The sequence below is a fragment of the Fragaria vesca genome, linkage group LG3 (genome assembly GCF_000184155.1).
Source record: "Fragaria vesca subsp. vesca linkage group LG3, FraVesHawaii_1.0, whole genome shotgun sequence".
Taxonomy (NCBI): domain Eukaryota; kingdom Viridiplantae; phylum Streptophyta; class Magnoliopsida; order Rosales; family Rosaceae; genus Fragaria; species Fragaria vesca.
The window spans coordinates 12,508,602-12,535,321 of NC_020493.1; the positions used below are offsets into that span (position 1 = coordinate 12,508,602).

The 26,720-nt window shown below is 38.9% G+C and overlaps 4 protein-coding genes across 4 annotated transcripts; 2 read left to right on the forward strand and 2 right to left on the reverse strand.

Moving 5' to 3' along the window:
- Nucleotides 1–339: 339 nt before the first annotated feature.
- Nucleotides 340–4,742, reverse strand: LOC101313585 (lysosomal beta glucosidase-like). The gene is made up of 9 exons (XM_004294189.1): nt 4,523–4,742; nt 4,245–4,449; nt 3,821–3,911; nt 3,426–3,571; nt 2,787–3,030; nt 2,242–2,346; nt 1,972–2,154; nt 1,543–1,744; nt 340–1,126 (listed from the first exon to the last, which is right to left on the reverse strand). The coding sequence occupies exons 1-9, from the start codon at nt 4,689–4,691 to the stop codon at nt 591–593; spliced, it is 1,881 nt and encodes a 626-aa protein (XP_004294237.1). The 5' UTR covers nt 4,692–4,742; the 3' UTR covers nt 340–590.
- Nucleotides 4,743–5,727: 985 nt separating this feature from the next.
- On the reverse strand, nt 5,728–10,354 carry LOC101296944. The gene is made up of 4 exons (XM_004295691.1): nt 9,211–10,354; nt 8,137–9,125; nt 7,585–7,983; nt 5,728–7,194 (listed from the first exon to the last, which is right to left on the reverse strand). Exons 1-4 carry the CDS (start codon nt 10,352–10,354, stop codon nt 5,728–5,730), a joined length of 3,999 nt encoding a protein of 1,332 aa, XP_004295739.1.
- Nucleotides 10,355–12,712: 2,358 nt separating this feature from the next.
- LOC101297231 (ATP-dependent zinc metalloprotease FTSH 9, chloroplastic-like) lies at nt 12,713–18,126 on the forward strand. The gene is made up of 13 exons (XM_004295692.1): nt 12,713–13,591; nt 13,861–13,926; nt 14,016–14,150; nt 14,455–14,520; nt 14,825–15,010; nt 15,103–15,189; nt 15,311–15,424; nt 15,554–15,678; nt 15,803–15,911; nt 16,055–16,180; nt 16,362–16,679; nt 16,753–16,876; nt 17,311–18,126. The coding sequence occupies exons 1-13, from the start codon at nt 12,713–12,715 to the stop codon at nt 17,436–17,438; spliced, it is 2,463 nt and encodes an 820-aa protein (XP_004295740.1). The 3' UTR covers nt 17,439–18,126.
- Nucleotides 18,127–19,532: 1,406 nt separating this feature from the next.
- On the forward strand, nt 19,533–23,571 carry LOC101314730 (phosphomethylpyrimidine synthase, chloroplastic-like). Its single transcript, XM_004294193.1, has 5 exons — nt 19,533–19,652; nt 20,378–20,699; nt 20,831–20,958; nt 21,101–22,610; nt 23,379–23,571. Exons 2-4 carry the CDS (start codon nt 20,380–20,382, stop codon nt 22,606–22,608), a joined length of 1,956 nt encoding a protein of 651 aa, XP_004294241.1. The 5' UTR covers nt 19,533–19,652; nt 20,378–20,379; the 3' UTR covers nt 22,609–22,610; nt 23,379–23,571.
- Nucleotides 23,572–26,720: the final 3,149 nt, after the last annotated feature.

Sequence of the window (26,720 nt, forward strand, 5' to 3'; positions counted from 1 at the left end):
ATGCACTTTAATATATATAAATTTCAGTAGGGAATTCAATGTAGGAGTGGCTGTTGATTCTGTATGTTGCTTCACTGGCCCACTAGGATCTGGGAATAACTCTTGTGGGGGCTTAAGTTTTGTATCAAAGAAAAGAATATGGAAGGTCGGAAAGTAGAAGATGCATCATATCTGCATAACAATAGTTTATGCATACACAGAATCATATAATGACAGAAACAGTTGATTTGAACAGAAATAAGACAAAGCGAAAACGGTATAACAGATAAGACGTACTGTTGTGACAGTGTCAACAGTATTGGTTGGGATCTGAGGCTTTAGTTGAGACTAGGAGATTACAAATCCTTTTCCTGGTTTCACTTTACTAACATGAGAGAATATGACAACTTAACTATTGTGCATTGAGGTGATCACATACATTCTCAGCAAACATCTCACATATACACAGATGATCATGTACAAATTGGTTTATTTTTTATTCAATTAATACACATGAAAATTGAGCACAGACACCTTTGACATCAACATAGGCATTCATTCAAGAACAGCCGTTCTGCTTAATAGCCTTGTAAAGATTTAATGAACTTGGCTTACTCAATATTACTTGACAATGCCTCGGCCATCAAATCTATCTTGTGTGTAGCTTTATCCTTGTTGTATGTCAATCCAAAGCCGAGAGGATACAACGGGTCATAGGAGTTGCTCCCAAAATTTAAGGGCAGCTGTTTAATACTTCTAAACCATGTCACCGGTAGCTTGCCCTCAAAGTCATAATCTCCAAAGATAACATCTGTAATTCCCTCTCCTTCACTACCAGGCAACCAAGCAGCAATGAAAGCATCCATCTTTTTGAGGAGACTTGGCTCTAAAGTTAAGGGTCTTCCAGATATCAGAATCGCCAATGTGGGGATTCTGTCCGCAACTGAGCTTATGATATCAGGTCCATTAAAAGGAATCACAAGGTCAGCTCTGTCACCAGTGAATTCTGCATATGGATCTTCACCAACAGCTACAATTGCAAAAGAGATGTCTTGACGTGCTAAGGTGTCTGTTGATGGATGTGGTTCATAAATTATTTCTGTTTCTTCTCCAACTGCCTTCTTGATAGCTTCCAAGATGGTTGTGCCTACAAAGAGTTCAGAAATGAGAATATCCAATGAGTTAAATTTCCCTGTGTAACATGACAGTTCACAATCTATGAATTCTTGTCCTCTACAGAATTACAGCAAAAGTTACCAGGAAAACTTTCTTTGTAAGACTAATTTTCACTCCAAATAAAGTTTTGGTTTAAGGTCAAGGTGACTACTGAGAGTACAATGATTTAAGTAGTAACACATTTCTGAATTTAGCAGATACAAAAATACAGGCCTATGCAACCTTTATTTATTTATTTTTTATGATGGACTCAAAAAATTTACATACTTTTGGTTCTAATAATTCAAAATAAATTGACTGCAAAATCCTAAGGACCTAGGGTCATGAAGTCTTCGACTAAGGAAATGTCAATAGTGATTATGAGCATTCAATAGAAACATTCCATACCAACTGTAATTCTGCCACTTTTCCCATCCCAAGTAGCTGTCCATCCTCCGCACTGATATCCAAGATCATCAGCATGTGTTCCAGAAACAAGAATTCTTTTAGCTTTCCTGTCTAGTGGAAGAAAAGGTTTCTTTGGGTCCTTTCCATTCTTCAATAGAACCAAGGACTTGCGGACAGCTTCGCGTGCTAAATCTCTATGCGGCTACAAAACATATAGTGATTTCAGTAAAAAATATATATCAAGTATCAAACTGATTGGGGCATTTATGTAAGATGGCCGGTAAAGTTAAAGCATCGGAATTGTCTACTAATGCCTCAAAATAGTAGTATTACTGGATAAATGCCCCATATGAAACCTTCAAATGATATATGCAAAGTATGCGTTTCTGAATGAAGTAAACATAACACAGGCTGAGTTTGCAGATTTACCTTGCAACCAACTATGTCAAGCAAAGACCTATCTGCAAAGGGATACTCGAAAAGACCAGCAGCAAACTTGACTCTCAGTATTCTTTCAACAGCATCATCTATTCTGGACATTGGTATCTCCCCATGTTTGACTAGATAGACTAAATCCTCCACAAATTGTTGAAATTTAAATGGCACCATAACCTGCATACTTTCTCAATTAGAGAACATAGTAACACCCAAGGAAGCAACAAATAGTTTAGGCTTTCAAAACCGGACTACAATAGGTACCATGTCAATTCCGGCATTAATGCCAGACAAAATGCAGAAGCGATTGTTTGACCCTGGAGGATCGCAAATTTTGTCAAGTGCTGCCCAGTCAGAGATCACAAAACCCTGCAGCAGAGCATACCATGTTATTTATCAGGACATATAGACTTTAACCGGTAATTACACTAATAAACTGATACCAAAGAAAAATGTGCCACTGTACGTTGATTTATTGAAGTTTTCTATATCACTCTAATGTTAGCAAAATTGATCATGAACAACCATACGAGGAGCACAGTTATCTACTATAATCAATCAATGTGTGAAGCAACATATTTTCTATCAAATGTCTGGTTCTGTTACTATGCCTACTATTAGAAAAACATCAAATAGCAATACTAATGTACTTTGGAGGAAAATAGTCAATTTCACAGTTAAGTAACAAAAAAGTACTGCCAAAAAAAAAAAAACCGTACATCTTGTACTAATAAGGATGAATAGGGTATGGGTAAATTCTTGGCTTCATATTCTTCACTGGATTTATTTTAATGATCTGATTTTTTTACCTTAAAACCTAGCTTATTTTTCAGCACTTCTGTGAGGAGAAAACGATCAGCATGTAGTTTACTTCCATTCCAGCTGGAAAAAGATGCCATGACAGTTGAAACTCCTTGAGAGATACAGTCCAGATATGGTGCCATATGAATCCTCTCCAAGTCATCATAAGACGATATGGTATTCCCCTCATTCAGACCTTTATGCGTACCCCCATCCCCAACAAAATGCTTAGCACATGCAATTGTGCTGTTTCTGGAATAAAAAGAATGAAAAGTGAAGAATCAATTTCGGATACTTGAGAATAACTAGTATGACTTAGATTGGAATACAATATCAATTCATCAAGGGATGAATGCGTTGAGAGATATGAACAAGAGTACACAAGATCTCTGATGACATAGTTTACTTGATATCGGTATCTATGGAGAAGAACTTTCAGAAAACAATCTCATTGGTGTCTGAGTGCATCAATCTCCAGCAAGTATTCTTTAGTTCATTTTTTCTGTTTTCTAATTGGCAGGTTTGAAACAAATAGACAATTCCAGTCTCTTTGAATGAAGATTACTAAGGATTCACATGTATTACTTAACATATTCAGATAAAACGGAAGTTATTCAGCAAATGAAGTACAGATAAGTCCTTTCTACCTTCCCATTACAAAAGGGTAGCCATTTTCGTGTCCTTGGGGTGGCTTCCCCTGCAAGCCTGATATAATGGATGTCATTTTTCGTACAATTTCAGTGTCTTCACTGTAACTCTCATAGCATCTTCCCCATCTGGGATCTCTGCATACCTGTCATTCACATGAATATACTGATAATATCAAATGCCAAGTTTAATACAGTACTCCACATCCACAATAGTATTCTGTTAAATCAATTTAGTTTTTGAAAAAGCCTAATTTAATCATCAACACAAGCTGCATTTTAGTATTCTGTTAATTGTCACACCAGTACCACAGCAATCTTCTCCGGCTAACAAACATTTTACAGAATTACATAGCAATCTAACGAACTGGTTACATATATCCATAATGACTTACAGCCACACAGGGAGCAAAAGTGTACTGAATGCCGCTCGCCCTGACTTCAAGAGCAGTTGCCACACCAATCCTCTCAGCCAGATCCGCATCTCTGTCACATAATTCAGAATTTTAGGGTCAAAGAAGGGGATAATCTCTCGAAAAGGTTGGATCATAATCAGTCACTGACTCACTGTAAATCCCCTTTGTTTCTATAACCATTTTACTTGACGTGAAAGCAAAGTATCAATAGGGACAACACCATAACACACAACAACAACAGAAAATGAAAACTGATCATCACACACTCACACTCACAAGTCACAAATAGGGATTTAATTTTTTCAACTTGAATGATTCTCCCACATTTCTTTTACAAAACCCAAGAAAACAAGCATCAAACACCATTTACTACAAACCGAGTGAAGAAGAAGAGTAAATTAACCTGGTAGCCCCAAGACCAACATTGTGAGGAAAAATGGTGGCACCATACACATTGTTGTTCCCATGAACCGCATCAATCCCATACACCATCGGAATCCGTAGCCGGGTTTCCATTGCGGACCTCTGAAACCCGTCCACCATATCGGCCCAGTCCGCTGACACAGCATTCTCAAACGGCCCACTCCCTCCAGCACTCAATACACTCCCTAACACATCATCATCATCAATGACGTAATCAATATAAAACATTAGAGACAGAGAAACAGAGTTCGGATATACCGATGTGGAAGTCTTTAATGGCAGAAGGGGTGGCGACCCGCCGCTCTATCTGGGTCATCTGGCCCACTTTCTCTTTCAAAGTCATGCGAGAAAGGAGGTCCTTCACTCGAGCTTCAATGGGTTCATTTGGGTTTCTGTATATGCAGTTCAAGTCTTCAGCTGTTTCCATCTTTTGAGTTCAAGAAAACCCAGGTAAGAGAATCTGGAACTTAGAGAAGTGGGTAGCTAGAGTTGCATTGCTCCATTATTATAGACCCATCATTTTGAACTGTGAAGTGGGTAGGTAGTAGTAGAGGGCTACCTTCATCATCTTCTTGCTTAGGACAATTCAACCGAACTTTCTTGCTTTCTCCCCAAATGATTGGAGGTCAAAACTAACTTTCTGGAGGGTAATTTGGGCAAATTTTTCTCAATCATAGATAGATAGGGAAGGACTAAGAGCACACAGCTTGTCTATGAGAAATTCTGGTTCTTTTTATAAATGGTAGTTTGAAAGTGAAAGCTTCATTCTCTGTCTTATTATAGTGTGGGATAAATTATGTCTTGGTACAAAGTACATATCTACAAAAGAGGGAAATGGAAAATGAATTTGTACATGTTACATTAGCTTTTAAAGCTTTCCTACTCTACTCTCTTCTTTAAATTCATATGAATCAGGTGAAACTGTGATGGCATGTCATATTTACTATCCCTCTACTGCAGTTGCTTGCATGGGGAAATTACTTTTTACTGTCTACTTTGAAGATGAATCAACCGCTTGTGCACAACTTCCATTGATCTTGGATTCACATTGTAGTATTGTACAGATTGGGAGGCTATTCCATGTTGCCGATCTGCTTTAACTGGCTGTGATGAATGTGTGAAGTCCACAGCTTCACCTTCACTTCCTTAAATAGACTTTCTTCTGGGTACGTCTTCCTTGTCACTTGCTACTGAGATCACTAACTTCACTAACAACTCTTCAGGGACTTCCTGGGAGAATCTTCAGGTTCCTGTTCAATTTAACAAAGTTTGTATACGTTAGAGTGTGGTTGTTCAGAACGAATGAAATGTACCTATGTGAAGCAAAAGATAATGAAGTTTGTAAAGAGTTGCTTGCTTGTCCAAAAGTAAAATTGTTACTGAAATGTAAAACTCATATATCTTGCTTACCTTTCTGAATTTTGTCATACATTTCCAGTATCGATGTTCAAATAATTTGTTCGTCATGTTTTGATTTCTTCAACTGGTTTTTTCAATTCCGCAGGAATCTCATGATTATTTTGCGATGCATTACTGAGTTCTTCAGCTGATTTTTTCAATTCTGTAGCAGCCTCGTTTGCCTTCTGTGCTAAAGCTCCAATCTCGTCAGTTGTTTCTTTCATTTCTTCAGCAACCTCTGTTGCTTTTTGTGAAACATTTCCAGTTTCTTCAGCTGGGCTATTTAACATGGCCGCAACCTCCTTGGCTTTTCCAGATACATTTTCACTTTTTTCAGCTGGACTTTTCAGGTCTGCAACAACCTCAGATGCTTTATGCGACACATTTGCGATTTCTTCAACAGTTTTTTTAAGTTCTGCTGCTGTCTCTACTTCTTTCTGTGATATGCTTCCATTTTCAGCTTGTCGTTTCAATTCTGCGGTAGTATCTGGTTCTTTTTGAGACACAATTCCAATCTCTTCAGATGGTTTTTTCAATTCTGCACTAGCACCTGTTGCATTGTTTAATACACTTCCAATATCTACAGCAGATTTTTTCACTTCTGCAGTATCCCCTCTTGCAATTTCTGATACGCCTCCAGTTTCTTTATCTGAAGTTTTCGATTCTAAAGCAGGTTTAGTGGCCTTTTCCATTGAGCTTCCAGTGTCATCAGCTTGGTTTTTCACCTCTGATAGACCCTCTGTAGTTTTGTTTCTCACATCTGCATTAGCTTCTGTTTCTTTTTTTGCCACGTTCCCACTTTCTTCAGCTGATTTTTGTGAAACACTTGCTATGCCCTCAACTGATCTTTTCAGCTCTGCTGAAGGAGCCTCAGTTGATACACCAGTTGATTTTTTCACATCTTGAGGAGCCACTGCTGCGTTCTGCGAAACACCTACTGTTTCTTCAACTGATTTTTTTAACTCTAAAGAAGGCTCTATTGACTTTGGCAATGCACTCCCAACTTCTTCAGTTGATTTTTTCAGCTCTGCAGTAGTTTCTGCTGTTTTTCCCGATACATTTCCAACTTCAGCTGGTCTTTTCAAATCTGGAGCCACCATTGTAGCTTTTTGTGATACACTTTCTACCTGTTCAACTTCTTTTTTCAAATCTGCATGAGCCTCTGTTGCTTTTTTTGAATCACTTTCAATTTTTTCAGGTGGTTTCTTCACTTCTGAAGGAGCCTTTGATGCCTTTTCTGATATACTCCCAATTTCTTCTGCTGCTTTTTGCATTACACTTGCAATTTCTTCTACTGGTTTTTTCAATTCTAGAGCTGGCTCTGTTTCGTTTTGCTTTACATTTTCTCTCTTGTCTGTTTCTTTCAGTTCTGCATTAGCCATTGTTGCCTTTTGGGATACACTCCCGACTACTTCAGCTGGTATTTTCAATTCTGCAGCAGTATCCATTCCTTTTTGTGAGACATCTTGGGCTTGTATTTTGAGTATAATGTTGGATTCGTCAGTGGACTTCTCCGGAGGTTTACAATTTTCCTGTTGAATATGAAAATGCTAAATGAGTCCAACCAGTTTATATGAATTGTGATTTCAGTACCACACACTTTGAGATCTTATTAGTAGAGAATCAAACATAGAAGACATAAAATTTAATTGAACGCTTGTTTATTGATATTTGAGATTTATGGTTGACTAAGCTGAGTTATTAGAATAGATTGTAGCAAATTGAAAGAATTAAAAGAAATGAACTGCTTATCAATTTTTCTAATGCTTGGTGTTTCTTTCTTCTTTTCTTGGTGGGTTTTTTTAGTTTTTTAGTCAATATTGTTATATTTCTTATTGAAAAGATATATCAAGGTTCAGTAGCATCATTGAGAATTGACTTTCTTTCTAATAATGTAATTCAGTCATTTTGGAGTCACAAACCTCTTGAGTCGCCAAATTTTTCTGTACAGCTGATGCAATGGGATCTTTAGAAGCCTGCATTTTCTCAGAAACATCAATTTGTGAAGTACTTTGCTGAGCTTTACTGTCTTGATTTGGATTAGAGGTCTTTATAGCGTCAATTGGGTTTAACATGTCTTTGTTGCCCTCATTTTTAGTTACCTTTTGAAGATCTCCTTCAGTATTATTCAAGTTCTTATTTTCCTTTTGTATCGCAAGATTTATAGAATCTCCCTCCTTGCTGCTCAATTCTCCAACAGTGCTACTCTTCGCTTCACCATCTCTGTCTTTAATCTGTTTTTCATCTTTCAAATCATCAATTGTGTTGGCAGCCGCAACATTCACCTTGGTCATTTCATCAGGAGGATTAGATGATGATTCCTGTTTTATATGCAAAGAGATCAGGAAGAGATGTCAGTAAAATTAATGATCACTAGACAGATACTTATGTTTATAAAGCTTTTATAAAGAAAAAAATGGATATAAGAAGTTTTTTTTTACTATAATACTTGGTTGCAGCTTAGAATTACTGACCATTATCAATTTTTCGACTTGATTTACAGGTGAAGGTGCATTTGACAAACCAGATGCGCTAAGCTGCCCAACTTCTTCCACTACTAGCCTGACATCCTCTAAACTCATCGAATGGGTTCTACTGTCTGCTTGTATTCCTGTCATTGTAGATGACAATGAGTACGTGTCATCTAGTTCATCTGGCTGTTGCAAATGTATGGAGGATTCAGCAACATCCTTGGTGTTCTTACTGTTTCCCAAAGATCCTATGTTTGCTAAGTCCTTCTCATTGAAGCCACGCATGTCTCTGAATTTCGATTCATTTTCTTCTGTTCTGGATGATTGAGATGATGATGCTGCCCACATATACTCTCTCTCAAAGTCCCCATCTAAGTTCAGTGACTCCCGATCAGTAGGCGAATTGGCTCCATCAACTGTCAGCGGAGGTGAACCAATGTCTGAGACCTCCACCTGTAAATCAGATGCGATAGAGTAGGTGGGAGTGTGACAAGGACCCCTCTCTGCATAAAACAAACGGTCTTCCAATCTTCCCTTTTCATTTGATGGGCTAGGAAGTGCACAGTTCAGAGGTTTAGGTGGAACACGTCCCCCTTTTGATGCTGTATGTTGAGAGAATCCAGATTTTGTGGCAGGATACCGTTGTTCATCTTCTTCCGATGAGGTAGACTCATCATTGCTGTCATCAGTTACATGTTGCTCAATGTCAGTTTCACTTCTAGTAGCCATTACAGCCACATTTTGGTCATTTCTCATCTTTCTCATTCCTTCAATATCATTCTCTCTTTCATTTTGTCTACATTTTTCGTCTTTGGATTCCCCTGAAGTTGTTACTTGATTTGGTGTTGTAGCTTCACTGTCAACAACTTCAGAAATGCTGTCAATATGGGAGATGCTTTTTGCTTCTACTGCCAAAAGTGTTTCAACAAGCTCGTCATGCTCTCCTTTGTTTGACAACATTCTTTCAATACGCCTATCATGAGGTCCCAAACCTGCAAGAAAAAACTTACAGCTATGAAGATTACAATTAACAAAGGCATTTCTGGAAGGAGGAAACAGATGAAAAGTTTGGATTACTTGTTTGCCTTCTGAATCTTGAAAACCCCAGTCCATCTAGTGCTTTTGACATGGGCTCTAAGTGGTAAGCAGCACCATAACAGAAGCTCTCATGCCTACAATATAGCATGTCTCTTTGGGTGACTGCTGTGAATTCTTGCTGGAAACTATCTGTCTTAAGATCCGGCTTCTCCTCCAAGGGATCATATGGAAGATCAAATGGATTTTTCGCTGGGAACATTACCGAAGGGGCTGAACCAGGTGTTTCCATGCCGTCCATTTCAGCAATATAAGGATTATTTCTTGCAATATACAGGGGTGCAATTTGATTTGGTAGAATAGTGTCCAAGTCAATAAGACCTTTCTCAATCTGCATTTTGAATAACTTTCTTGCTCTTCTTCTGGCAATCAAACTCTCCAGCCGTTTGTTTCTTTCAATCTCGGAAAGTCCAAGATCCAGCAGATTCCTTTGATCATCATCCGTCCACTGCACAGCCTTAGTCCCATCCTGTTGTGCTGCTTCTTCCTTCCTACCACCACCTTCAAATTTTTCGGACTCGTCATCGGATGAGCTTGATGATAAGATATCTCGATCAGAATCTAGGATCGAAGGGCCATCATCAAGCACAATGGAGTCAACCGAGGACATTTTTGCATTAGAACTCTCTCCATGACTAAATGGTCTTTCTTTCTGGCGCATATTCAAAGCCCTTGCTTCTTTTGCAAGCAAGACAGTTTTACTAACTAAATCATTAGGAGATGCCAATGAAGAGTTGCCTAGTCCCTCCTTCGCGCTCTTTGCATCCCATTCTATCTTCTTGACATTAGTTCGTCTACTCTTCTGCTTTAGTAAACAAGAGCTTTCGTCTCTATTCGCAACAGCAGCGCCTCGTACAGTTTTTTTACATTGCATCTGATCACTCCTCTGTTTGGCTTGTAAGATTATCAGTCCTCCAGAAGTCCAAAAAATTCTAAGAAGAAGAGCAACGCAGACGAGAAATGGAGAGAAGAAAACAAATAGATTGAAAAATGCATAAAGGAGGAACAAGAATAACAAGGCGCCTGCAACAAAGGGGTAGTTCTGCGCGCACATGGAACTTGTCCTCATCGAAAAGTGAAGGAACCTCCATACACAAACTAGTATATCCTCTGCACCAACACCCATATCTACAATCTTTACAAGAACAGAACCAATACAAAAGCTAAGTGAATCCTAAGAACCTATGAGGTATACACACACATTCAAACCTAGCACAATTCGAGAAGTAGTACTAGGAATTTAGATATGTACAATCAGAAGCAAAACCGCATTCTGGAAAGAAACAAACTCTGGTTTTGGTGAAGCAAATAGATGAGAGGGCAGCAACAAGAAATCTAGAAATGGGGGATGATGTTTTTGGTAGAAAACCATAAGAGAATGTGAGAATCACAAACGGAGAGCTTGACAAGAAAGAAGGAGCCACAAAAATGGTGAAGTATCACAATCTATGCTTTGTTTTCCGGTGGAGCTCTGGATTTGGGTTTTCCAATTTTAGGAATTTTAATTTTTGCTTGGCTGATGGCTCTGTTAGATCCTTTATTGTAGGACTACTTCAGCTTCTATTCTACTTTCTTTCTCCTCCATCATTCATATGACACAAGAAGGACAAAATAGCAAACAGGTGTCTCCAAGAATTGGCGGTTATTGTTTGTTATGCTATTGCTTGCGGTCAAGGTCCATTAGGTTCAAGTTGAATTTCGGTTGTGATTAGGCAATCATATTTCTTTTATTTCTTCATTTATATTTGGATTAAACTCAGTTTACCCAAGTTTGAAGTTAACATCATTTCAGTTTCTATACTCTTAGTTTTGAAAATTTACCCCCCTAAAATTTCCAATTTTCAAAAATCATGCTGAAATTCCGCTTAATTTAGACGTTAATTTTAACTTCATAACTCACTTTAAAAGCTAAAATAGTCGTATAACAACATAAATCATCTTTTATGACCATTTTTCTAAGATTTCATTCTAGCATTGAACGTCCAAATTGGAAGGAAGTTTAGCAATTGGGCTTGATTTATAAAAATTGGAAACTTTAAGAGATAAATTTTTAAAATTAAGAGTATGAGGACTGAAATGATGTTAACCTCAAATCTCAGAGGTAAATTGAAATTAATCCTTTATATTTTCTATCAATATATGAGTAATGAGATGGATTAAGCTTTGACAACCAAAAAAAAAGGATTAAGCTTTGGTTTCATCTACTGTATATATCATAGCGTATATGTTCTAAAAATCGGCCAAAGCGTCTCGATTAATTGACAATTAATAAAAATAGAAATTTCAAACAAATGATTAGCCTGCCACTAGGTACATCTCCATCGCATGACTACTGTCAAACGATTTTAGAACATTGGTTAACAATAATACACATTTCTAGATATGTAACTACCTTTTTTATCCTCTAGATAACTACCTTTTTTGCCTCCGGCTTTGCATAACATGATTTGTTAAACAACGATAATAAAATGATCGACTTAGTGTCACTTAACTTTAACGATCATAAGTTGTTGTTACCATGAGACTTGAAGATCATGTTGTGGTGCCTAAGTTCAAATTAGGAACATTAGTGATGTAGACAATAGCCTAATACAATTCGTTTTAGGTGGTGATCAACTTTCTTGATTATTTGAGAAAATCGACAAAGAAACATTAGATGACAGTATGCTAGATATGTCTTGCTTAGACACCTAACCACTAGGTGCATCTTCACCCCCTGACTATTGCCAAATGATTTAGAACGGTAGTTAACACTAATTCGCATTACTTGTTTTTCTCTTACAGAACTACCATTGTTCACTCTAGTTTTGTATAACGCAATTTATTAAATAATGATTATAAAATATAAACTGCTCGAGTCAGTGTCACTCCAGTTTTAACGATCATAGGTCGTTGTTATCATGATTCATGACTCATAAGACTTAGAAGAATGAAGATCATATTGTGCCGCTTAAGGTCGAATAAGGTACGAAGACAATAACCTAATACAAATCGTCACGTCCAAAACTTATGAACCTAGTCCTGCGGTCCTCCTCACCCCGCCACAAAATCGCAAACACTGGTGGCGCAACATCACACGTGTCACCCCTACACACCTCAGACACCACACCGCCTCCTGGCCCGCGACACAGACGATCCCATTTAACATTACTCACCAAAATGGATAGCGTTACCAGGTAGGTCCCTCAAAATAACCCAAAAACAAAACTCAACGGCTCAGATCTCAACCCCCGCCCTCATCCAACGGCCCAAATTCCAATTCAAACCTCCTTCTTCTTTACCCCCCTCTCTGTGTGACCCAAAGTCCCAACCTTTACCTCAAGAAAAGCCCAGAGCTTTCATTCACAAAGTGAAATTCTTTGAAATTCTGAAAAAGGGTATACAAATTTATAGCTCTCTATATATAAATACATGAACTTTTTGAATTTGGGTTTCTGGATTCGTTAGGGTTTTATTTTCTTTTTCTTCTTCTTCCGGCTCCGGGATGACGTCATCGACGGTGGAGTATTTACGTCCGGCAATCCATACTAGGTTCAGCTTAAATTCGAATCCGAATAACGGATTGGGCTTCTTCTTCCTCCGCGGGTTTCAATCTCAGTCTAGGGTTTTCAACCCGGACGCGAAACGCTGCGTTTCGGCGGCGCCATTCCCGAAGGTTCTGACGGTATCGGAGAAAAGGTTCGCGCTTTTCGGCGGTTACGGGAGGAGGAACGGAGGGTTGAGGACGGTTAGGGTTTTGGCGAGCGGGCCGGAGAGCGATTCCGGCGAGAAGAGCGAGGCGGGGGAAGGGCAGGGAGGTGTGAACGGCAAGACGCCGGCGGCGAAACCGAGCTCGCCGCCGGCGTCGAATCAGAGGAGAGGAGAGAAGCAGAAGAAGGAGAGCTGGTGGTTTTCGAAAGGAGGGAAATGGAAGTGGCAGCCGATTGTGCAGGCTCAGGAGATTGGGATTCTGTTGTTGCAGTTAGGGATTGTGATTTTCGTTATGCGGTTGCTCCGGCCCGGAATCCCGTTGCCCGGGTCCGACCCGAGGCCGCCGACGACGTTTATTAGTGTGCCGTATAGTGACTTTTTGAGTAAGATAAATACTAACCAGGTGCAGAAGGTGGAGGTTGATGGGGTTCATGTGATGTTTAAGCTGAAATCGGAGCCCGCTGGTGAGGTGGAGAGTGAGGTGAATAGTGGTGGTGTTAGTAAGTTTCAGGAGTCAGAGGCTTTGTTAAGAAGTGTGGCTCCGACGAGGAGGGTGGTTTATACTACCACCAGGCCAACTGATATCAAGACGCCGTATGAGAAGATGCTTGAGAATGAGGTGGAGTTTGGGTCCCCGGATAAGCGCTCTGGTGGATTCATGAACTCTGCAATGGTGAGTTTCAAGCCATGGAAATGTTAATATATGTGAAATTACCACTCTGGTTAGTTACAAGTAGTTATCATAAGCAGTTATGATATGTATTGTTTTAATGCTCTGAAAATGAGTACTTCGAGCTTATCCACGACCCCACTAAACCTTAGGATGCTGTACAATTGGGCTACTTTTATCCTCAATATTTCATAATGTGTATTGTAACATAATTTTATGGTACTTTATGCATTAAAGTTCTAATATATTGGCATTGGCTCTGCGTTTTGCAGATAGCTTTGTTTTATGTTGCTGTGCTTGCAGGACTTCTCCACCGGTTCCCTGTAAGCTTTTCTCAGGTGCGAGTCATGTTTTTTGACCTTTTGTTTCTTTTTGTACTTTGAAACTTGTGCCATATGGTTCTAAGGTAAATGTGTGCTTTGTACAGCATACAGCTGGTCAGATTAGGAATAGAAAAACTGGGGGCTCCGGTGGTGCGAAAACATCTGAACCCTCGGAAGCAATAACCTTTGCTGATGTTGCTGGTGTTGACGAGGCTAAAGAGGAGCTAGAGGAAATTGTGGTATGCAATTTGACACTCAATTTAGTCATCATTTGACACTCAATTGTGGTATACAATGGGATGTGAAATCCACACTCCCACTTTCTACTTTTAGTCATCATATTTTCATAAGAAGACAAAAGTTAAGCCACTAAGGACAAAATTTAAGTTACCAAAAATGGAAAGTGGGAGTGTGGATTATAATTTGGGGAGTGTGGATTTCACTCCCCTCAATTTACTGTAAATCAATAATGGATCATTGGTCTTGTGGGAGGAAAACTTTCTTACTGTTTTCTTAAAATCGTGCCGATGTTTACTTTGCCAGGAATTTCTTCGGAATCCAGACAGGTATATACGACTTGGTGCTCGTCCTCCCCGTGGTGTTCTGCTGGTGAGCTTTAATTAGGACTTGATGTTTGAATGCAATTATCATTATTTTTTCAATGGTCAATTTTGATTCCCGAATATGCTAGCTTTCTATTAGCATGTGCCCATGATATAAGTGATTAGTATAGAGTGCTCCCTACTAAGATTATTATCTGGTCTGTATTTCGCTTCTGATATCCAATTATCATTTAGTTAAAATGTTATGGTGTGTAGTATAACTAGCGAGTAGGCTGAAATGTTGGGAATTATATGTACAAAGAATCCTTCATTGTTTAATTAATGGTAAGTATGGCTTTTATATCTTGCAGGTGGGTCTTCCTGGGACAGGTAAGACTCTTCTTGCAAAGGCTGTGGCTGGGGAAGCTGAAGTACCCTTTATAAGTTGCTCTGCTAGTGAGTTTGTGGAGCTGTATGTTGGCATGGGTGCCTCTCGTGTTAGGGATCTATTTGCACGGGCAAAAAAGGAAGCACCGTCAATAATATTTATTGATGAGGTTTGGATTGTGATATGTGATCATGTTGCGTATATTTCCTGATTCTTGACCTATTACAGTGGATTGAAGTTCAAAATTCTTCTGTCTTGCAGATAGATGCTGTGGCAAAAAGTCGTGATGGAAAACACCGCATTGTCAGCAATGACGAGAGAGAACAAACATTGAATCAGTTGCTCACTGTAAGACTCTTGGTGCAACTTAGTTTTGAGCATTTCAGTAACTTTGGCTACATCAAAATCTTATTTAGTTTTATGAATCCGTTACTAAATTATATGAAATGAATATTACTTCAACTTGCAGGAGATGGATGGGTTTGACAGCAACTCAGCAGTTATTGTTCTTGGAGCTACTAATCGCGCAGATGTATTAGACCCCGCGCTTCGTCGACCAGGGAGATTTGATCGTGTGGTTATGGTTTGTATTACTGTTCTTTTACCTCTTTGAATGTCAATAATGATTTGAAAGCCAGCTTCACTTGGAACAGGTTTTTCCCTATATGTCTGTATGCATGTATTTACACGTCTGTGTGTATATAAATGTTAGGTTGAAACGCCTGATAGGATTGGAAGAGAATCAATTCTCAAAGTGCATGTTACTAAAAAGGAACTTCCTTTAGCTAAAGACGTTTACCTTGGTGACATTGCTTCTATGACAACAGGCTTTACTGGGTAACTACCTTACTCTTTTCACTCTGTTTAGGTTTGCACTGACCAACGAAAAAAATTAAGCGGTTGGAGAAGAAGACATGCTTGTGACAACATTTCCACTAATTGTTTCAGTACAATTCTGCAGGGCTGATCTTGCAAATTTGGTGAATGAAGCTGCTTTGTTGGCCGGAAGACAAAGCAAGGTTGTTGTGGAAAAGATTGATTTCATTCAGGCTGTGGAGAGATCAATAGCTGTAATCTCTCTCTCTCTCTCTCTCTCTCTATATATATATATATCTATTTATCTATCTATATATATTCACACACACAATAATACACAGACACAATTGTAATGTTTGCTAACCCTATGCTCTCCTGGTTGAATTTGTTGTTATAGGGAATCGAAAAGAAGACTGCCAAGTTGCAGGGATGTGAGAAGGGTGTAGTTGCACGACATGAAGCTGGTCATGCAGTTGTAGGGACAGCTATTGCAAGTCTTGTTCCTGGACAGCCACGTGTTGAGGTCAGTTAATAGAGTTTTATTTCTTGTTTTTGTCTCATTGAATTGTTTATGGATCAAATGATGTTACATATAGTAACTTAAGATTATCTGCTAGAGTTTGTTGATAAGTAATGTCCTGCTCATGCAATAGCTCATTTATTGACTTTATGTAAAATATATAACGTTAACTATATGTTGACAGAAATTGAGCATATTGCCAAGGACAGGAGGGGCATTGGGCTTTACTTATACTCCTCCAGCAACTGAAGATAGATATTTACTATTCATTGATGAGTTACGTGGACGTTTAGTTACACTTCTTGGAGGACGTGCAGCAGAGGAGTTTGTGTATTCAGGTCGTGTATCAACTGGAGCGCTTGATGATATACGGCGAGCCACAGAAATGGCATATAAAGCAGTATCTGAGTATGGTCTTAATGAGAACATTGGCCCTGTGTCTATAGGAACACTCTCTGCTGGTGGAATGGATGAGTCTGGTGGAATTTTTGGAAGGGATCAGGTACTGTGTTTTTTAGTTATGTTCCTTGTTGATTTATTTTCTGTAAATGCTGATCCTAAACTGATAACAACAGGGTCACCTTGTTGATCTTGCTCAACGAGAGACTCAAGAATTGCTGCAATCTGCTATGGAGGTAGCCCTTTGTGTTGTGCGTGCTAATCCTGTTGTTTTGGAGGGCCTTGGTGCTCATTTGGAAGGTGATATTCTTCAGCTTTACTTGTCTTCTTTTCTTATTTGATTATATTATATGTTCCTAGTCTTGTAACTTTGAAAGAGCGTCATGTTATATACACATTTTAGTTTATAGGTTCTCAAAACAGTAGAAACCCGAATTAGATGCTGAATAAAGCTTTTATTTGGTATTTTGGATATGCAGGGATTGGTTTAGATTTGAAATGTCTAAAATATATACATAAGTTGTAATCTCGCTGAAAGATTCTTGTTCATGGTTGTAATTCTAAACGATAAGATTCTGTGGCTTGTACATGAACTTTTTATCTTGGGATCTCAATATAATTTTGTGCTAATTTTAGTTGGCAACTTTTGACTCAGGAAGTTGACTATGTGCTTCTTCCATCTTAAAAGTAACTCTATGCAGTTGACATGGTTATTGGTATTGTTTCTTTCTCAGAAAAAGAGAAAGTAGAAGGGGACGAGCTACATGAGTGGTTAAAAATGGTGGTTGCACCAGCAGAACTTGCTCTATTCATTAAAGGCAAGCAACAGACTCTTCTCCCATTGCAGTCCACCTCTGGTTAACATCTACCATCTTGGTCCTACTCCTCGATACCTAGTAAATTATGGGGTCACATATATCCTTTTTGCCACTGTCATATCGGTGACTTCATCCTATTGATTGGCCGCGACTCACCATTTCAACTTTGTATATTTCTTATGGTGAATTTTGGGTTCATTTTCCGAAAGTTACAACCTACTCTTCAGCTCTTGGTTTGAACTCACACTTTTCCCACCCACCCAGCCAGCAATTGGGATAACCGGTGAGTAATATCTGCCCGAGCCTTCTCAAATGTGCCAGCAATATTAACTACGGTCAAGCGGGTCGGTAAATGAAACTATTGTACATTGACTGTTAATAACTACATATTATCAAGCTATTTGCGAAGTTAAGCAATTTTAACTGTTAATCACATTATCTGGCTGTCTGCAGTTGTTGCCATCAAGTTGTATACAGTATCTGGTTCTTTTTTGATGAACAGTATACAATATTTGTTATATGATAGATATATTCTTCATTTATTGGTTCAAGGAGTTCAGATGAATGGTGTTCATGTTTGTACTCTTTGTTATGGCCAGTTTTGGATTTGGTGTACCGGAAGTCGACGTACTACTACAGAAATTATATGATGGTTTGTCAGTTTGGCTTTTTCTTTGTTGGGGTTATTGTGTTTCCCTTTGCTGTGCTAGTTTTGTTTTCACTGTTTTAGTAGATATGATGTTTGTTGTTGTTGTTGTATCATCCATTCATACCTGGAATACTGGAAATATAATAGAATCTGGAGGAGAAAAACTGAGTTGAACAAATTTAAGATTACTTTTCCATTTTTTCATTGTGATCAGAAACAGCTTATGTGATCCTTGGTCCAAAGCAATGATGGATCGTAATTGCAGATGATATTGTGATTGTGATGCTTTGATATTTTGGAGTACAAAATATCAGTGTCCTTCTCTGAAGGCAACGTATGCATTTCTTTCTTTTGGTTTTAACCAGGGAAGAATAGGAAAGCTTAACCTGCAAAAGGACCACTGTTCCATGTGGTTTTGTTTCTATCGTCCGTTCACAATGTTTGTTCATTCAGTTGTTTTTAGTGAACTCCTACATGTCTTCCATTTTGATCTCGTTATGGTAAGTTTCAACAAAAAAAAAAAAGTTTCGAAGGTTATGAAGACTTGGAACAACTAATAAAAAATAATAGGGATTTAACCGTTTAACATTATAGCAAAATAAAAAAGGATAGGCTAGCTTCAGAGAAAAATAATATTGGCAAGTGGAATTCATATTTTCATTTTACCATACAGACATTACGGTTTTATTTTACCGCAAGAACACACCGACATCATGGTTCCATTTTACCAGGTGAACTATTGCATCAATGCATCATAGTTTACTGCGTATTCCGGATGGACAGTTTACAATTTACAGCATTTTCCAGGTTGTCCTTCATGGCTGCTAGTCAGAATGAGTCTTCGGGTTTTAGTATGCTGTTTATAGATAATTTCTTCACAAATCCCATGCCTTTGCCAAAAAAGAAAGAAAGAATCATGTTGCTCCATCATTTAGATTTCAAATTGACTAGTTAAAACAAAATGTACAACAGTCCCAATTGGGAAAGCGATTGACACAATGTCTTGAGATTCCTATTCTTTACTAAATTTGTCTCCATAATGATGTACTTGCCCAAGCAAATATGAGTTGCTTTATGTCTCCCATACCCTTAATTGGGAAGTGGTTAGACAACTGATTTGTGGTGGAAGATTGTTAATAAAGAAAAAAAACAACATAATACATACGAAAATACTTGCGAGGCGCCTAAAGATAACCAGGAACACTGCTACATTCAAAAAAGAAAAACATACAAAAATTCTTGTAGAAACTGTTTTTTTTTTGTTGGTCAAAAAACTCAAAAATTACAAAACAATTTTTTTTGATGGAACTGTAAAAATTTCTAAGACAAATGCATTTGCATCCTGGCAAGGGAATTACAGAAATATCTAGAGAAAATGGAAGTCACGGGACCCAGGGTGGCATGCCCTTTTTGGTAGCGTTTGGATTGGCTTGCAGGGCGCATTTATCGTTCAACTCCCTATAAAATGCTGAGCGCAATGTTAGGCTTTACTCTCAGATAGTGTCATAGTGACCTTTGAAACTTTCAGTAGAGTGAGAGACTGTGAGACACCTCAACACAAGATAAGATTCAACCACACCCCTTCTCTCTACCACCCCCCAGATTTCAGGTATGTCTTCTCTCTCTCTCTCCTCTCTCTCTCTCTCTCTCTCTCTCTCTCTCTCTCTCACCCTCAGATCGAACACTTCACTCACTTTTTACAGCTTTAGCTCACTTGGGTCTTGAATTTTACTCCACAAATGTAATGAACCCAAAATGCAATTGTTTGTTGTTGTAGTGATATTGGTTCAACATGCAAGCCTGATATAAGACAAGCTGTGTATTTTTTTTTCTTTTTTTTTTGATAAAGATCGGTACTTTGAGTGTTGTTTGTTTCGGTTTGGTGTTTACATGTCTGATTGTGTTTTGGCTGTACAGAATTGTGTGTGGAATGCATTGTTAAGATTTTTGCAGTTTCTGCGACAACTATTGTTGTTTGGTCTGTCGTGCAGAATACAGTGTTAAAAGTAAAACGGAACAGATCAATCACATGTATTATGCTATGTTGTTGTCTTGCTTTGTTTCTAGTATATCTCAGATTTTTGGAGCTCTGTATGTATTATCAAGATGGAATATTTATAGAAGAATATGCCTTTTTCAATATATTTGGTTTCTCTGTTTTTGTAAATCTCATATCTTGTGAAAAAAGTGAGTATGGTTGGAGACAAATTGTCTTTAGAAATTAATCTTGAAAATAAAAATGAGTTGATTTGCAGGCCCAAATTTTTCATCTTAATTCTGTTTTAGCTGGTTGTGAATTGGGTTTTTGATGCTTCAGTTCTTTGTTGGTCTCAGAGATGGCATCGGTGCATAGTGCCTTGACATCAGTTGTGTGCAAGAATGGCAATCATTCTTCCCCTGCAAAGTTCCCGAGCACTTCCTTCTTGTCTGGCTTTGATGCTGTGGGGCGTCTTTCAAGCCCATTCAAGAAGGAGATATGTCTGAGTTCCATCAGCTCAGGTCCTAAGGCTACTTTAACTTTTGATCCCCCAGCAACCAATTCTGAGAAAGCCAAGTTACCCAACCTACCGAGGCATACACTCGATCCTGCTTCTCCTGATTTCCTGCCTCTTCCATCATTCGAAGAGTGTTTTCCAAAGAGCACAAAAGAACAAAGGTGTGGCTCTCCTTTAATTTGCAGGATATGGTTTGCCTATTGTACATGTAACTTGTAACATCCAGTAACACACTCACAAGCTACATTTTGGAAACGAGTTGTGATGTGCTGATTTGTGATATGATCTTCAGGGAAGTTATTCATGAAGAAACTGGTCATGTGCTCAAAGTTCCCTTTCGACGAGTTCACCTGTCTGGAGATGAACCAGCCTTTGATAACTATGATACCAGTGGTCCACAAAACATCAACCCTCGTGTTGGTATGCACAACAAGCTTATTTTGTTATCTTTTGTGTTGGTAGCCTTTGTTAAAGATTTCTCACATTAATGTCAGACTTTTTGTTGGCTCCGGGTTTACACTAACATTTTCTTATCCACTCCCTTGGTTGATATTGATAACAGGGCTCCCTCAACTAAGGAAGGATTGGATTGACAGGCGAGAGAAATTAGGTACACCAAGATACACCCAGATGTACTATGCTAAGCAGGGAATTATCACCGAGGAAATGTTATATTGTGCCACCCGTGAGAAGCTCGATCCAGAGTTTGTGAGATCAGAAGTGGCTCGTGGGAGGGCAATTATCCCTTCCAATAAGAAGCACTTGGAGCTGGAGCCAATGATTGTTGGGAGAAAGTTTCTGGTCAAAGTTAATGCAAACATAGGAAACTCTGCTGTTGCCAGCTCTATCGAAGAGGAAGTTTATAAGGTCCAATGGGCAACTATGTGGGGTGCTGACACTGTTATGGACCTCTCTACGGGTCGCCATATTCATGAGACGCGTGAGTGGATCTTACGTAACTCTGCTGTACCAGTAGGGACTGTACCCATCTATCAAGCACTAGAAAAGGTAGATGGAATAGCAGAAAATCTTAACTGGGAAGTGTTCAGACAAACTCTGATTGAACAAGCTGAGCAGGGTGTAGATTACTTCACCATCCATGCTGGGGTTCTTCTACGGTACATCCCTCTAACAGCAAAGCGTATGACAGGAATTGTCTCGCGAGGTGGATCCATTCATGCAAAGTGGTGCTTAGCTTATCATAAAGAGAATTTTGCTTATGAGCACTGGGATGACATACTTGACATCTGCAACCAATATGATGTGGCCCTGTCAATAGGTGATGGGCTTAGACCTGGTTCCATTTATGATGCCAATGATACTGCACAGTTTGCGGAGCTCTTAACTCAGGGAGAATTGACCCGCAGGGCATGGGAAAAGGATGTACAGGTAATGAATGAAGGACCTGGACATGTTCCAATGCACAAGATTCCTGAGAACATGACAAAGCAGCTGGAATGGTGTAATGAAGCACCTTTCTACACTCTTGGTCCTTTGACAACTGATATTGCTCCTGGATACGATCACATCACCTCTGCCATTGGTGCTGCCAATATTGGTGCTCTAGGCACAGCCCTTCTTTGCTATGTAACCCCTAAAGAGCATCTTGGATTGCCCAATCGAGATGATGTGAAGGCTGGAGTTATAGCATACAAGATAGCTGCTCATGCTGCTGATCTAGCCAAAGGTCATCCCCATGCTCAAGAGTGGGATGACGCACTGAGCAAGGCAAGATTCGAGTTCCGGTGGATGGATCAGTTTGCTTTGTCTCTAGACCCTATGACTGCCATGTCCTTCCATGATGAAACTCTGCCTGCAGAAGGTGCCAAGGTGGCTCACTTTTGCTCAATGTGTGGACCAAAGTTCTGTTCTATGAAGATAACAGAGGATGTTAGGAAGTATGCTGAGGAGCATGGTTATGGAACTGCAGAAGAAGCTGTGAAGCGTGGTATGGATGCCATGAGTGCTGAGTTTCTTGCTGCCAAGAAAACCGTTAGTGGAGAACAACATGGTGAAATTGGTGGAGAAATTTACTTGCCAGAAAGTTATGTAAAATCCGCAGAGAGGTGAAGGTCAGTGGATGTTTTTGGTCTTAGTTTTCCTTACGAATATACTGTTATATAGTATAAAAAGGTTCTGAAATTTGTTTGCTTTAAAGTACAAATGGTGACTTAACACTTACAATTTCTCCTAATTTCGAACCAAGGATACAATTTGCATGTCATAAACATTAGTCAAGTCTGAAGATCGATAAACTGGGCCAACAGAGTTAGGATGTGATTTCATGGGACATGTCACTCAACTAGAGCATAGGATATGATAATGTATTGTGCTGCAGCATGGATATATCGACTGCTATATGGATTGAATAGCATACCTAATTTTTTGCATCTGTCATGGATATCAGAAATTCTTTGTGGCTTCAATTTCTACTATCTTGCATTTTAGTATGTGTTCAACTGGATTGTTTGTCTTTCAAAAAAAAAAAAAAAAACTAGGGCAGTTTGATCCTGATCTATTCCCATTTTCTTATTCTTAAATGTGAATATGTTTTTATTTTATTTTTTCAGGATCAAGTGAATAACTGGAACCAGGTTGATAACCCTGGAGGCTTTCGTCCATGATTGGCTTGTCCAGAACGGAGAATTTAGGTTTTCATTTTCATTCTGTGGTATAGACCAGTAGTTGGGTGTGTGAAGTACTTTTCGAGATGTCTTATCTTTTTTTTTTTTTTTTTTTCCTGCTCGTGCATGTGTTTCTCTGTAATAAAATGCTTCCTTCATGTTGCATAGACATTTGGTTTATCTTTTGGCAATTTATTAACATAAACGACGCACCAGGGGTGCCTGTATCTGCTCGAGCACTGCCTCTTTGGTTGGGATTCGAGCAGCTCAGGCTGAGATAGTCCCTTTGAACCTGAACAGGTTAATGCCTGCGTAGGGAGTGTGCATTTCTTTTTCCTGTCTATCACAGGGAGAAAGAGCTTTCGATCATGGCTTGGGCTAGCAGATGAGTCACGTACATGGCCGGGAGCAGCTGACTGGCAATTCTATGATGCTTGCTCTTCTTTAAGAAAGCTCTGTGAAACAGGAAATCTATGTGACACATAACCCCATCACGATTATTCCTACATGGTACAGTTACTATAGTAAAGTGAACCTTATTTCTTTCCTCTTGTCTATTCCAATGGCCCTCCGAACTCGGTCTTAGATCCAGTGATGAACTTTGAACTACTACAAAATTGAATAGTAAGCTACCATTCTATCATTGGTTATTGGCAAATAAGAAAACAAAGCCAATACTGGCTAGAACATCGTCCTCTTGCTAGCAAGTCTCGCACATAATTCTGCATAATCATTTCGCGGACCAGAATAGATTTAGAACCTAATTATATACCAGTACCTAACATTGTCGTGACTGCATATTTTTTGAGTGCTCTATACGGGTATAAATGTAGATGAACAAGTTCGTATCGATGTATCATAGAATTTCTGAAATCTTTTCGGATATCTTTTGCTCAAAGCTATACCCAATTGGCTTGCTCCTACTCAAGGATATAGGTGAATAAAATGGCACCACCACCCTCTACAGTGCTTGAATCAGTCCTGTTTTGTTACAGCAAAGAAAAACCAGACGTGGGTCGCCTTCAATTCATTGATGAAGAAAGTTTAAATCATTATGTTAGCAACCTAGCTAAGGGCTAGTTTGATAATGTTGTGATTTTAAGAAAAAACTGTTTTTTACAAACCTAGCCAAGGACATTTGGTTAAAATTTTTATATTAAATGTTCATATGTTGTAATTACGAAGTGTGAACCAAATTTACATATTTATGACTCTTGCTGCTATACTGCGAAAATAATTGGCTGTGAATTAAAACAGTTTTGTGTTTGGTAAATGTTAGTTTTAAAAGTGTTGTCAAGATAAAATTTATTAATTTCTAGTGTTTTTAATGACAGCAGTTTCTAAAAGCAACCTTGAGATTATTTCTAAAAGCTGTTGGTAGTGACTTGTAATTTTTATTTTTTATTTTTTTCAAAAAAAAACTGATTTTCTTTAGTTTACCAAATACTATTAAATCTGAAAGTTTAGATAGAAACTGATTTTTTAAAAGCAAAACTATAACAAACGGGGCCTAAGTCTTTTCTCGTTGACTTAGAAAAAAAAAATAACAATCAGCTTGATTGGGATTTTCCTTTGTTCCTTTGAAGGCTGCCCACTTTTGTCGTTAGACGTAACTCGTTAGTGCGATGGAGGATCTTGTTGGGAAGAAGACTTAATAGCGGTGGGCTATGGTCTGGTTGGTTACCTAGCCTAGCTAACTTTGTTAAGGTCATGAGTTCATATCTTAGATTGACTACTCATTAACAGTTCTTAGATATAATAAAATACTGACCATATTTACTGAAACTTGTCTAACAAGAAAAAGAAATTAATTATTTTGTTCATTGGATGGATTGTTAAAGAATAGACGAGAGAAAAAACCAAGCCACCAGAGAAGAAAACCCTAGCGACCACAACAAACCCACTAACTCCCTCTCGTCCGGCGACAGCCTCACCTAGCTGGCCTCGTCTAGTTCGCTGTCGGACGGGAATTCCATATGCCTTTTTAGTTTGTGGTTCAGGTCGAGTATAGACGAAGATATTCGAGATTTGCTGGTTTGTGTAGGTTTCTGGGATGCTCGTCCTTGCTGTTTGAGAGTTGAGGGAGGGTGGGGGGGTCTTTATAGGATTTCATCTTCTTGTCGGCGACATGGCTGTTTTGGGTCACAGACTGTGCGTGCATGGTCGACCCTTAGTGTAGCGTGGCCGGAAAGATCTACACACTTTGTGGAGGCTTGGCGTGGCTGTGGGTTTGCTTGCAGCAAGAGGCGATGGAGGCAGGTGGTGGTGGAGGAGGTAGATCAGATCACATATCATCTTATGTTCGGCTTGGGCTGGGCCCATTCTTTGAGGTTGTTTGGGCTTCCAGATGGGTTAGAGCTCGCCATTTGGGGATTCTAGGGGTTTTCCACCCATTTCAATGTTTCAACAGGGGTTGGCGAGCCCTAACATTAAGGGCAAGGAGTTTATTTTCTTTGTTCCTTACCTAAACATTTGATGGAGGACTATTTTTGTTTAAATTTTGGTTCTATTTTGTTGTACACTAATTGAGGTCTGCAAGCGACAAATATTACCGCTACATGGAATTTAGATAGGAATAGCTAGAAGTTAGGTGTGATAGGCTTAACTGAGCAAATTTGTAATTAGGGCTACCTGTCACTTTGTTACTGCTTCTTGCCAACTAGACCTTTTGGTCGTGAGTAGGCAAATTAATGTAAGCGTCTTCTAGCCGTGGACAAGTTAATCAAATTGTCTATTTTCTCAACAACAAAAAAAAGTTACTGCTTAGTTTGTTTTTATAAAAACATTACTGTAAGTGTCATTTTGAAACCAGTTATCCATAAAACCACATTTATTTTTGTTGTCTTAAGCACACTTTTTGTTCGATATGTAGGAAAAAAAAAAAAAACCGCTAGGAACTTACTCCAGCAATTGATTCAAATATAACGCCAGAGTGTGTGGGGAAGATTATAAAACTATATTGATGGAGCCGGATAAGTATGAGCAAACTGAACGAGTTTGTCTGCGTAACAAAACTAGACTCACGATTTGTATGTCAGAGTCTAAACAGTTTACAGTCTCCGGACACTTGGCAGTTGCCACACATTCAAAGTTTCAATGATCCTAATTCTAAAAATAAAATAAAAAGTTTCAAATGATCCTAATTCTACAAAAAAGAAAAAAAGTTTCAAATGATCCGATATGTAACTGTGCGGAATGAGAGAGACTAGGAGGGGGACTTGGACACTATAGCGGAACAAAGGAAAAAGAAGCAACAATAAGCTCAAAATGGAGGGCCAGGATTTAATCGTGTGATCCGTGTGGGTGGTACTCTCTACTCTCTACTCTCTACTCTCTACCACTGCCTTTGTTCTTCTTCCACGGCCTATCCTTTCTTTTCAAACCTTTCCGAAACATCCCAAAACTGCCTATCCCAAAACCTTAATAGTAGAAACTTTCCCCGAACCTCTCTCTCTGCCTTTGAACTTTCCCATTTGTTTGCCTTTGTCATATAAATGAACCTTGTAGCATAACACACACACACTCTCTCTCTCTCTCTCTCTCTCTCTCTCTCTCTCT